The sequence below is a fragment of the Coccinella septempunctata genome, chromosome 5 (assembly GCF_907165205.1).
Source record: "Coccinella septempunctata chromosome 5, icCocSept1.1, whole genome shotgun sequence".
Lineage (NCBI taxonomy): Eukaryota > Metazoa > Arthropoda > Insecta > Coleoptera > Coccinellidae > Coccinella > Coccinella septempunctata.
In genome coordinates, this window is record NC_058193.1 from 35,416,679 (window position 1) to 35,429,511 (window position 12,833).

At 35.2% G+C, this 12,833-nt stretch overlaps 2 protein-coding genes across 9 annotated transcripts; one reads left to right on the top strand and one right to left on the bottom strand.

The window, feature by feature from the left end:
• Positions 1-306: 306 nt before the first annotated feature.
• LOC123314205 (pancreatic lipase-related protein 2-like) lies at positions 307-3,944 on the top strand. Of its 2 annotated transcripts, XM_044899336.1 has the most exons (11): positions 326-459; positions 1,239-1,384; positions 1,628-1,756; positions 1,821-1,967; positions 2,227-2,332; positions 2,385-2,489; positions 2,541-2,791; positions 2,843-2,972; positions 3,027-3,147; positions 3,376-3,561; positions 3,611-3,944. In XM_044899336.1, exons 1-11 carry the CDS (start codon positions 330-332, stop codon positions 3,843-3,845), a joined length of 1,686 nt encoding a protein of 561 aa, XP_044755271.1. In that variant the 5' UTR covers positions 326-329; the 3' UTR covers positions 3,846-3,944. The 2 variants fall into 2 exon arrangements, with proteins under 2 accessions (XP_044755272.1, XP_044755271.1); XM_044899337.1 differs by lacking the exon at positions 1,239-1,384 and having other exon boundaries at positions 307-459.
• Positions 3,945-4,686: 742 nt separating this feature from the next.
• LOC123314207 (ras-related protein Rab-3) lies at positions 4,687-12,427 on the bottom strand. 7 transcript variants are annotated; one of them, XM_044899343.1, is made up of 6 exons: positions 12,188-12,427; positions 8,550-8,635; positions 7,289-7,510; positions 7,113-7,231; positions 5,949-6,120; positions 4,687-5,315 (listed from the first exon to the last, which is right to left on the bottom strand). In XM_044899343.1, exons 3-6 carry the CDS (start codon positions 7,508-7,510, stop codon positions 5,169-5,171), a joined length of 660 nt encoding a protein of 219 aa, XP_044755278.1. In that variant the 5' UTR covers positions 8,550-8,635; positions 12,188-12,427; the 3' UTR covers positions 4,687-5,168. The 7 variants fall into 7 exon arrangements, with proteins under 7 accessions (XP_044755278.1, XP_044755274.1, XP_044755277.1 ...); XM_044899339.1 differs by lacking the exon at positions 12,188-12,427 and adding an exon at positions 10,337-10,487; XM_044899342.1 differs by lacking the exon at positions 12,188-12,427 and adding an exon at positions 9,685-9,819.
• Positions 12,428-12,833: the final 406 nt, after the last annotated feature.

The window sequence follows — 12,833 nt, forward strand, 5'->3', positions numbered from 1 at the left end:
ATAATTGAGAACACAGGTGCTCAAAAATCTTCAACAGTTACTGTGGAAGTGGATAATACTACCAAAATTTAAAGGAAAAGTTGATGTGCATTTATGAATAAAATGTTTCATGGCCTACCAACAGCATCGATGACATTAAAATATAATCTGAAAAAATTGTTTTATTTCGAATTTGAATTGACTTTTGATGGAGCATAATTTTAATTAACCAGTGTATTTTTGTATCTTCGTTGTGAAAGAATAAGAAAATTGTAGTTTTTCAAAAATTTTTGTGTCCAAAAAATGTCAATCTGTTAAAATCTGACACATTCCACACGTACTATGTGGAGATGTTCTTCGTTAACGATTTTTTGTATTTCAAGTTTGGATATTCACTGTTTTTCACTTTAATGTTCATGGAGAAGATCAATTCTGCAAACAATGAAACTGAGGATAGAACTGATAAAAAAGTTGATATGGGTAAGTATTATTCTTTAGAAATTCGTATTTCACATGAGAAAATATGTTCGAAACTCTTCAAAGTTGGAGTTGATGTTCAAGAGCATTATCCCATGCTTTGAGAATTTATATCAACTAATATATTCATTTTTAATGATGAAATAATTTGATCAGTTTATGTTTTTTCCATTGTGCTTCAGCTTATTTTATATATTTATAATTTTTCAATGTTTTCTTTTGTTGAGAAAATTACATTCATTAAATTTTCGTTTGAGAGACGAAGATTTTTTAGATTAATTGAATGTTTCTATATGCTTTACAATATTTCTTTCGAAAAGTACGCACTCATGGCCTCAATCATAGACAAACTGGCCTCAATTGGATCATTAAGGCTTGATAAGTGAGGACTAAGGTAAAAAATCGTATTTCTCGAAATGCCAGAGGTGGACTCATGACACTCAAAATCATACTTTTTTTCTGTTGGATCTTAACTTAAAACAGGTTTTTGAATAATAAAATTACCAATTGAATAACATTGAATATTGAACTTTTAATAACCTCACTGGTATTGCAGGAATTATTTTATTCAATAATGAAGTTAAATGACATCATCAATTATAATGGTATCAACTTGATTGTCCTTTTTTTGGCCGTACCCATCAATATTATTCCCAATTTCAAATATAGGTAAACAGAAGGCCGTAAATACATGCCTCATCATCAATTATGGTCCAAAGATTTCCGATAATTCGATAAAATTAGCGTAGTTGACGTATTGTAATTACGATATTTTCTGATAGTCCTCTTTAGTCAATGTTTTGAGGATATTGGATGTATAGAGGTAACAAAGGAATGGTATCACCCTCAATATAGGCCGGTCAATTACAAACCCTTAGAAAGACATGTTATCAAGACCGAATTTCTGATACTAGGAAGTGATGACAGTGTAAGTATCCAGAGTTTATTACACTGGAATAAATCCTAAGAAAATATTCTTTGCACAAAGAAACAGAGCTATCGATTTCGCATGAAAAATTCCTAATTTGTTTACTCATCTGCATTCAATCCATTTGAAAATATCATCTTGAAGGTCTAATTCATATTGATATCAGAAAAACTGAAGTTAAGGTATAATAATAATGAAAATAAGACTTTTTCCAATCAAAAAGTGAGTGCTCTTCTATTGCAGGATACTTTAGTATTCGAAAAGGCATCAGCTAACGCAAGGTCCATCTCCAATGCCGGCTTTCAAAGAGGCTCCGACGTCATCATAGCTATCCATGATTTCACAAGTAACGGATACACGGGATGGATAAAGGTAACGAAGAATTTAACACACCTAAGAACAGTAACCCAAGTTCACCATTAGCATCCGTCTGCAGCATCTTGGTTCAGCAGTCCTGGAGAAATATCCCTTGAATATGATATCTGTGGACTGGGAAGCTGGTGCTGAACCACCCTTTGACCAAGCTATAGCTAATGCGAGAGTGGTGGCGCTGGAGATCATAGTCTTCATCAATATGCTACTTGTGAGTGACTCAGTGCAGCGTGAGGCTATTGGACCTCAAGTTTTATAATACCTACTCCTTTGCCTCGTGTTAACAGACTAGATTTTAACCTTGATCTATGGTCTATGTTGCTAGAAGTGGAAGAAACGTCAACCAACGTTCTAAAATGCACCACTGGGGTAGTTAAGGCCCATCAAAACCCCCAAAAATCTGTATTTTGTGATCATTTTGTGTTTGTGTTCCGAGTGTAACAATTCTAATGTCACTAGGTATATTACAGACACTTGGAACCTGTAAAGACGACATACATTTGATAGGACATGGCGTTGGCGCTCACATAGCTGGATATGTAGGACAGGAGATAAGTGGCTTGAAAAAAATTACAGGTTCTCTCTTTTTTCTACGCGTTCATTGAGAAACTAATTTCCAATTTTCCAGGGCTGGATCCCACAGGTCCCAGATTCGAGTATATGCCTGAAATTGTTCGCTTGCACGCAGGTTGCGCGAAATACGTGGAAGTTTTACACACAGACTATTTTCAAAGTGAGCCATAAGTTTTCTTTACGCCACAATTCCGATTTCCAACTTTGTCAGGTGTGAGTCAAGGTAGCGGACAATTCATGGGCGATGCTGATTTCTTCGTAAATAATGCTGACATCCAACCCGGATGTAAGGAGGTGAAACACCATTCGATTTTGAAGTTGGGCAGGCAGGAACTTTTGCCAGGCCAGATTCTGCCCGGTTGCAGTCATAAGCGGGCTTTTAAGTATTTCATAGAGTCCATAGAAAACAGGGATTGCATTTTCGTTGGAGTTCAGTGTCCGGACTACCAGCATTTCTTAGATGTGAGTTTTCGTGCTCAGATGTTGATTTTTAGTACTATTTGACGATTGTAGGGAAGATGCATCACTTGCATGTCCGATACAGATGAAGATTTATGCATAACTTTCGGTTTATCTTCCAAGCACAATATAACATCGAATTCATCCTTTTATTTGAACACCGCAGCTGAGAATCCATTTTGTTGTGAGTTATTTTTTTGATTCATGATCCACCCTATTCTATTTATGATTTTTGCAGTGTATACCTACGCTATATCGGTGGAATTGGATAGCGAGAAGAGCAGTTATACAGGATATTTCGAAATGTTTTTAACCGACGAGGACAATCATGTTGCTAATCTGTCATTTCCAGATCAGAAGTGAGTGCCCTTGGCTCATTATTGCAACAATAAATCATCCATAAAAGTCTAAAATCCTGTCCACAAACAAGTATACCTCATATAAACTGAACAACATGTTGAAAACTTTCAAACAACCATAATATTTTTGTTTTTGACACTTCCTACTACTTCCTGTTGGTATCAAACCTCACCACATACTCTCACTCTTCATTGTTGAAGATAAACAGATGTTGGTTTCTTTCGCAGGAACAAATACCGAACCTACAAACCAAAATCTGAAAATACTTACTTATACTATGCATCTCACCCGAAACTATCCAGACTGAAGGAGGCTAAAGTAAAGTGGAACAAGAAGAAAACACTGATCAGTAAATTGAAAATGGGGAAAGATGGAATACCCGTGAAAAAAATCACCTTCGAGCCAATCACCAGGTAGAACCTGTTTTCGTCACATGACCATTCAAAACACAGTCCTTTTCAGAGGTCCAGTGGTCATGACACTCTTCAAACCGGAAGCTTCTGGGGATACCAACGTCATCCCCAATGGAGTGTACAGAACTTTCAAAGCGTATGAAATCATCCCCAAATTGAAACCCAAACGTTACTGGGAAACCAGTCCTTCCCCCACCACTTACACAACGATCAAATATAAGAACGAGAAGAAAAAACACGCTAAAACGACCGATAAAGCAAAGAGAAAGAAGAAGAAGGGTTAACAGCTGGCATTTACGCTTTATTTATTTTACACTAATAAATCAGGTGGTTTTAATATACAATAATTATTCTGGAGGTAACAATAAATCTATAACACTTAATGGGTTGTTGGATTTCATCGTGTGCGATGTTTAACATTTTTTAACATTATTATTCACACAACTAGGTACACAGCAAGGGTACCTTTACCTTTTATAATTTGATTTCAGAATCTTTCGTTGGATTATGTGTGATTTTGTCACTGATTCAATCAATTTTGGGAACAATATGAGTAACATCAAGTAGATTTAAAATGATTGCTTTAAACGAGACGTTTTCAAATAGAAAAGATGGAATTTTCAAAGAATAAAAATATTTTTATTCTTGTATAACTGCAGTAATATCTAGAATGTCCCATAAAAATGTCAGTTCATTGATAGTGTTTCATGAATTATGTATTTTGAAATGATGCTGCTCTCGTGGAAAAATAAATTAATCAAATTCCTGAACATATTATTATTATATTTTCTAACTCAAACTATTTCACTTATTAGATCTATTTACACGTCCAATTGTTACATTTTTGCGTATTTTCCTTCTACAAGCTTCCTAAATCTGTTTCATTACCATCTTTTCAACACTAGTTTGTTCTTTCACTCGAAACCATAAGCATATAAAAGAATATTTATCTTACGTAAACTTCTTCATGTGATATATCAACTAGTGACTGTGCTTTGTGAGTGTGGTATCGAGCGATTCTTTTTCCATAATTGAAATGCTTTTATGACTATGATATGATGATTATACTTCTGTAATTACTCAGAAGCAACGAATTTCAAGAAAATTTATGAATTGAAAACGTTTTCAAAATAAAAATAATGAGAATGAGCGTGAAATTTAAAGAATTTCTGAGCTTTGTCTTTGGAAAATAGTAGCCCTTCAAATCACTCTTTTTTGAAGGAGCAGTGTTAAGCTTGATTGGTTTGTAAATTCTAAATATCCACATCGAATATGCACTTTCATAATATACATAAAATGTTTCATTGCCTAACAGTCTGAAAAAAGGAGTTCTGAAAGAAACGTATAATTCGTACGAGAATTCACATCATGAATTCCACCAAATTTCGAGATTTCTTCAATAAGATACATTTAAAACTGTTTTGTGAATCCTTGTATGAAATTGAGAGGACGTTTCCAGGCGCAGATTATTGAACATTATTTGAATACTACACATGCGTATTGTCAGTCTCGATTGGAATGAAGAGAACATCAGACGTATTTCAATAAATTCTGGTCAACTTGGTTACAGTTGATTTGAAACATATATATGGACATGAGTCGAGCTATTAGCAGTTGCAATTGGCAGCTTGTGGTCCTTGTGGGGCGTCTGTGAGGCGCGGAACTTTACCACCACCACTCATCAATGTGGGGTCTGTGTCTAAGCTGTCAGACATTTTGTCACATATTATGTCCACCAGCCTCTCGAAGACAGCCTGAAAGGAGGGGAAAATTAGAGAATGAAACAATGAAAACGTGATGAAACGAAAAAGGTTTCTAGGAGACTGTTCAGGGTTAAGGTTTCTGCCTTTCTTCAGTTCACCATACGCTAGGCTGACCCTCTAGAGTCTATTTTGAAGCCATAGTTTCAACCCTTTGAGTAGGGTAACAAGACAGAAGCAGTTCAAGTGTAGTCCTTAAAACAGAGACTCTATTTGGATCAGTAGATTGTTGATTTGAGGAGGGTTTCATTAAACTTTGACCTTAGGGTCTATTATGCCTTCATTAGAGCTCGACAACACATAGTCTACAGCTGGCCTTCTAGTTCTGGAGGGATTACTTCCTTACTTCTACAAGTTTCTTGTCTTGTTCTAGAATCTAGATAAATTGCTCAGAGTCTCCACTGACAAGAATGCCTTTGATGGTTCCAACCATCATGATCATGAAATTTCAATGATCATTTCACTCAGCAAATGATTCTTGTTAAGCAGTTAGTTAGGTTAGGTTATTTTAGGTTAGGTTAGAGGTTCTCCTCTAGGGCGTAGTTTTAGAGAGTTTTAGAGCTGTCAGCGGAGTTTTCTTGATGTTGGACTCAAGCTAGTCCTCGAATTGACTCATAATCGACTTACCTTAACATTCACGTTCTCTTTAGCACTCGTTTCGAAAAATTCAACGCCAAGTTGATCAGCAAGTTGTTTACCCCTCTCGAAACTTATGACTCTCTCGTCCTCCATGTCACATTTATTTCCCACCAGGATTACTTGGGCGTTGTCCCAGGAGTACGTTTTTATTTGGGTCACCCTGTAACAGGAAAATGGGATGAGGTTTTCCGTGTTATCAATGCATTTGGAATTGATGAAATTATATGTCACTGACAATATACGAGGATGTATGGATATCTAGTTAGCCTGCACCAGTTCTATGCATAAAAAAAATTGCTGCAAAATGGCTCCCCAAATGTTTGAATGTTGACCAGAAGTGTGCAAGGGTAGAAGCATCGCGTTCGATCTGTGCCCGATTTGAAAACGATGTAGACTTCTTAAACCGCATTGTTACTATGGATGAGACTTGGGTACATTTCTACGATCCAGAAATAAAACAACAATCGATGGAATGGCGACACTCTGGTTCTCCAAGACTTAAGAAATTTCGTGTCCAAAAATCTGCTGGCAAAGTTCTTGCTTCAGTTTTTTTGGGGTTGCCATGGAGTATTCATGATTGACCTTTTGAATAATGGTAGAACAATAACAGAAGATTACAATTCGACATTACTGACCACTCTACGGGAAAAAAACTGAAGAGAAAAGACAAGGAAAGCTATCCAAAGGGGTTTTGTTTTTGCAGGCCAACGCCCCTGCACGCAAATATCATGTTGCCATGCAAAAAATTCGTTATTTAGGGTTTGAATAACTAGAACACCCCCCTTATTCACCAGATTTGGCTCCATCCGACTATCATCTCTTTCCTCAACTGAAAAAAAGTTTAAAAGGTCGTAAATTTTCTTTCAACGAGGAGGTAATGAAAGCTGTGGAGGTCTGGTTTGCAGAGCAAGAAGAAACTTTTCTTTTGAAAGTTCTAGAGACGTTGCAGGTTCGCTGTAATAAATGCATCCAATTAGGAAGAGAATAAGTTGAGTAATAAAATATTTTGACATTGAAATTTTGTTTGGTTCTATAGTAGGCTAAGAATTTTTCAATATATCCTCGTAAGTATCCACCTAATTTCAAAATAATGATTCTATATCAAGAAATGAATGAGTGTTCAATAAAATAAGATGCGAAATGCATGATTACCAGTCTTGCACACTGTTGAAGGATTCTTCGTTCGTTATATCGTACATAAGAATGAATCCCATAGCGCCTCTGTAGTAAGCGGTTGTAATTGTTCGATATCTTTCCTGACCTGCTGTATCCTGAAGAAAAACACGGTGTCTTCAAATAAAAACCAAGAATACTTGACTAGAACTCACCCATATTTGTAACTTCACCCGTTTCTCGTGACGATAAACGGTTTTCACTTTGAAATCGATACCCACAGTGCTAACAAAGGCCGACGTAAAGCTGTCATCTGCATATCGGAATAGAAAGGAGGTTTTTCCTACTGAACTGTTTCCGATTATGAGGAGTTTGAACATGTAGTCGAAGTTTTGATCGGCAGCATCTTTCTGCCATTTGGGATCGGCTCCTGCCATCTGCAGAAAAAATTCACATTGGAACATTTCGTATTGTAGGTACCTAGTTATATTCGAATTTTTCCATAAGCCCGCATTTCTTGTCGGATTTCCATCGATAGATTATTGTAGGAGAACACAAAATCAAATAGTCAATTCACCTTGGTTCGAGAAATTCTCGAAAACATTTAACAATCGATTTTAAAATAACGAATTTCTCATGATCTAAATACACTACCTGAGCACTATTTAATAGCTCCCTTATTGAGGATTAAATAACAGATATTTCTCCAACGAGTTGAAATTACAACCTTCCCATCAATCATCAGAATATATTGTTCAATACTGGTTTGGATCAATCTAATACCTACCTACTCCAAGACCTATTACACGAATAATATAACCATATGGTCCTTTTCATAATAATTTTTCATTTACCACTGGGGTTGAAACTGTATGGAATCGGTAGAAAGTTTTGAATTCAAAATAGGATTGATAAAAAATTATATGTTCATGAAGATTTCTGAAAAAATTATTTTCTAGAAGCTTTTGAACGCATTGGCAAAAAATTTTAAGTATCTGAGTGTAAATATAAGGAGAAAATCATGTAAAAAATCTAAATGCCACTAGACTAAGAAAACTATAATAATTAGATATATGAAAATGAAAAATATTCAGACCTTATTGAGACATCCTGGGAATGTTTTTCTTGTCGACATTTTCAAAGTACATTCAAGGTGTAACGATAAATTAGTATTTCTAGATTTCCTTACTGTACTTCTATCGAATTTGTGGTTGAACATAAAATGGAAGCTAACGATAACTACGGTTCAATTGATAATAAATCGAACTTTTTGATTGTGGGGGAAAACATTGGTTTATTTCATTGGTCAACATTTTATCAACAAGTCGTCTCACGAGTTTTTTCATTTCGAATTATTTCCATGTGAAGCTCAAAACTTATTGCTGTCCAAAAATCTAACATTATAGTATCATAATATATAAAAATATTTCCTCCCTCACAAAATAAACTCAGTTAGATTCATTGTGATTGACTTACGTGGTCTCCAAAATATCCCAGTGGTATTTCAACCCACGATAAAAGTCTAGAGTGCCTTGGTTTTCGTATTTCAAAGGGCTGGTCACCTGAAAAAAAACATTAAAAAAAATAACGCGATAGCCTATACACAGAAATATATAACAACAGAATAGTAATTGTTGAGATGTTTCAAATGCACTTTTTGTCTCTAATAGAGGTCCTTCATGCTAATAATAAGTAAGAAAAATATTTCTGCATCGACAGAAATACTTCAAGTCTCAGTTTGAAGATGTATGAACTAGGATTTGACATATAGCAACAACCTGGTCAAAACTGCTAGATCAGTATACAAAATACTACAAGAAAACTCGAGTAATACTCTGATTTATATCAAGAGAGTAGGTACTTAGAAATCACAGAGCATAGTTACGTTCATTTATAACATCAGAAAAATCCTAACACTACATCCGCTTTAATTTATGTTGCACCTTTGTCGAACCTCGAATCTAATTACACTTCACATGAACACCTGTATCTGACTGAATTCAAACAATTAAATTTACCATGATAGTAAAACTATATTTCATTGTTTCCTGTCCCATATATGATAAGCCCCCGCTTCCTTGGTTGTAATTCAGATGATTACTCTATTAATATTCGATATTCTTCAGCTACAGACATATACATATGTTTACTATACTCGGCAAGAAAGATCTCCTTGCATTACTCTCTTTATCTCGAGAAAGCTCCCTTTATCTTAATCGATATGTTCCATTGAACGAAAAACGAATATATAGAATATTTTCAATCTATCCCTCCTCGTAATAGTGAAAAAACACCATTTTCTTCCAATAGTTTCGATGACCTTTCACGAAATCCATTCATTATTTTATCAATTCAGTGGCCTACTTCCAGATATAGAAACGGTAAGCTTTCCAGAGATTCAACTTTGAATTTTTTTTAAGTCCAACTGAACAGGGAACCAGAAAGAAGCTTTTAAATTGAAGGAATTATGAAACTGGCTATAATACGGCTAGGTTAGGTCTCAATTATTCATGATACCAATTCTGAAAAGGTGGAATCTTTCAATTTTAGTATCAGAATGATAAAGCCTGATGATGGGGTGGAATTATAATGAAGAAAAATATATTATTACTTGCTTTAGACATGTTACAATCATTTATTTGGCACAGATGTACGTTTCACTCCGGTACCACGAATTTTCCTACTAAATCGATGTCGTTTTATCAACAACAAAGCCACAGTGATAACGTGTTCAACTATTTCATACTATCGTTGCATAATGTCATTTCATGTTTATTAATGTCAGTGGATAGGAATACCTACACAAATTTTCTTATTATCCATTTTTTAACCGCATTTATGGTTTTCTGGATCGTTTTAAAACTGCGAGCGACTAAATTCTCCAAGGAAACATTTTCCTTTTTGAATAAGATCAAAGGAGCCCACTAAAAATCTCAGGATCTTGACTACCTATACAAATGAATTGAATAGATGTTCTAGGTTATTTTGCTTTGATGTTGCATTTCACGAGGATAAATAGTACTTTTGTGGATTCTTTTCAACCGTATATATCCATCGTTTCAGATACTGAAGATAAAAAAAAATCAACTGATGTCTGTACAATGATCTACCTGAAGATAGGTTACAGAATGGTTCTCGGAAACGGAATGGTAACAGAAACGATGATACAGTCCCTTGAAATTTTCTATCACCACTTGAAATAGATCTACAGGCATCTATAGAAATATTTTTGCTATAGCGGAAGTTAACCAAAAATTATCTACCTTCTCGATTCAGATCTAAGCTTTCAAACTCTCCATCGAAGGATCCACCTCTGCTCATATTTCACCCCGAGATTTCCAGAAATTGCAGTTTTTGGCTACATATAAAATCCGTATTTGCAACACCGTCTCTGAACATCACGATCATAATGACCCACAAAGATGAAATTGACCACTGAAGGCAGTGGCATTGAACAATGGGCTCTAACAGCATATAAATTTTCTGTTATCAAATCTAATACCAGTTAAATTTTAACTACACTTGTTTTTACGACTCCGATTGAAGCAAATGAAAAATTGGAGTCGGGAAAGCCTAGCCTAGAATGCGCGACTTTTGTATAGACAGATTTAGCATATTTTTGAGGATTTCGAGTATAGGCTTCCAATGAAGATTTAAAGAGGTTCTTTGAGTTCATAATTCAATATCATCGAAGGTATAACATTTTCGAAAATGATGGGTAAACAGTAAAAATAGAAATAGACAGATAAATTCAGCTCTACGTTCGTCATATGTATTCTCGTGTGATGGGACTTAACAGGTATCACACCTTAGTGGTTTCAGTGAATAGAATCAGTTGTCATTACAAATTCGAACAATGTTTCATCGAGTCGTCCTCATCTGGCATTGCTCTAAACATTAAAGTTTGATTTGTTGATTTTCGTTCACCCAACTGGCATCTATTCTTTCGAAAAAGACAAAAATACCACTTATTTTCGAAATAAAACGAGGTATTCTTGTGTATTAAATTCAATGAAGAATGAAAAACTATTGGAATCACGTCTATGAGTAGAACAACAAAAAAGGGAAGCTTATATGTATCTGTAACAAGCTACTAGAAATCAATGTTTGAGGCTCCGATAAACACAAAAAATACAAGATAATTTCTTCTTTAGTTTTTGAAAATGGCAGGTTTTCATTTTAACTGTATTCTTGTATGTTTTTTTTATCAATCCAATTTTCATGAACTTTTTTTTATTGAAATTATCATTTTCTTTATTCAATACAAGCTTTTTTGTCAATCTGGTTCCAGTGAAATATTCGTCTTTCTATTCACCATATGTGCTGGTATTTTCATGAACAGTTTCTAACTTCATTTGGGCTTCTAAGTCAACCTAAATATTTCATTACCCCTTCAGTATTACTTATGATGTATATAAATTTGAAAGACAGAAAAGCCATAATCCAAATGTGAAATGAACTCGGATAAAACTTGCATTTGAATAAGAAATATACCAGTGAAGAGAGTCGAACACGATCAATTAATAAAAATTCTAATTCCACCAATTCCAATCGTTCAAAACTTGAGAAAGAATTCCAAATGAGGCAAAAGCTTTAGGTTGACTTACCCTTTTGATATCAAGTGGTCGTTAGTTTAAGAGGAGTGTATGTTCGAGGATGCTTCAAATTGCCGAGTTCTAATCTAGGTCAGTCTGAAATACACAGATTTGGACCTCTGTTGAATCCTTGGGTTCAGAATGAACAGAGACAGAAAACTCCATAGAAAAATATACAAAATTGGCTTTCTGAACCATTTCAAAACCGTTATTGATTCAGAAATAAATTGAACAAGCACTCTTTTGGCATCGTATGGTACAGAAACCTAATAGCCTAGTTCTGCTTTTGTAAACAATGGACGAATCTGTTTTGAAACAACAACAGCTTGAAACATGCAGAAAGGCTTGAAAAATACTGAACACTTCCTGTATTCGATTATTTCAAGCAATTCTTGATCAATTAACTGAATTCCCGTCAACTAAAAATATGACAGGTGCAATATATTGCTGTATGAACAGGGCAACATCAGTTAAGAGACAAAAACAAAGCAAACGCAACAATGAACACTAAAAACTCACCTTTATTTCACCACCTATCGATGTGTTCAAATTATGGATTCTTCTTTAACCGGAAAACTAACACGAAATGTGGGTAGGACCCAGCACTGAGTAGAGGAAATCGATCAGCTGTGTACACTCCACCACAGCAACGTTCGCCACTCTCCAGAAATTCAGGAATCGATAATCGGGAGTCCTATCTGGGAAGTCACTAGCGCACCCGCCTGGTTTTCACTGTCAGAAAGATGCAGCTAGGAAATTTGTTGCCTGACCAACGTTTAGACCACCAATCGTTCAAATATTGCTCAACGTGTTTTTTTCATCTCAATTAGATGCTTGATCCAGGGGTTAAAACGTGAAAATTACTGAGTTTGCGCCCCGAAGAAGAATTACTTGTGTCTCTCGGTAGATTATATTGACGTTTGAACGTTGGAAAGTTAGCTTTCGAGGACAAAGCTTATAGGGATAAGTTTTCAGACAGGATCCGAAGGACTTCTTCCACTTCTACGTAGATGCGAACAGTAGATTTTGCTATAGAATGAGAAACACTTCATTTTTTGTAATATTTTCAAAGCTTCGATAGATACAAGTAAATGAAATCGATTTTTTTCTTACATCTATACTTAAGATACGCATAAATGCACACTAGAATCGACCACCTCTTCGA

What these genes read in the sequence shown, in the direction of transcription:
- LOC123314205 (XM_044899336.1), top strand. Translation starts at nt 330, where the DNA reads ATGTTCTTCGTTAACGATTTTTTGTATTTCAAGTTTGGATATTCACTG. An exon ending in TGGCTTGAAAAAAATTACAG is followed by an intron (nt 2,333 to 2,384) that starts GTTCTCTCTTTT and finishes CCAATTTTCCAG; the next exon opens with GGCTGGATCCCACAGGTCCC. An exon ending in ACACACAGACTATTTTCAAA is followed by an intron (nt 2,490 to 2,540) that starts GTGAGCCATAAG and finishes CAACTTTGTCAG; the next exon opens with GTGTGAGTCAAGGTAGCGGA.
- LOC123314207 (XM_044899339.1), bottom strand. Translation starts at nt 10,394, where the DNA reads ATGAGCAGAGGTGGATCCTTCGATGGAGAGTTTGAAAGCTTAGATCTG. An exon ending in TTCAACAGTGTGCAAGACTG is followed by an intron (nt 6,121 to 7,112) that starts GTAATCATGCAT and finishes TTCCTGTTACAG; the next exon opens with GGTGACCCAAATAAAAACGT. An exon ending in AAGAGAACGTGAATGTTAAG is followed by an intron (nt 5,316 to 5,948) that starts GTAAGTCGATTA and finishes CCCTCCTTTCAG; the next exon opens with GCTGTCTTCGAGAGGCTGGT.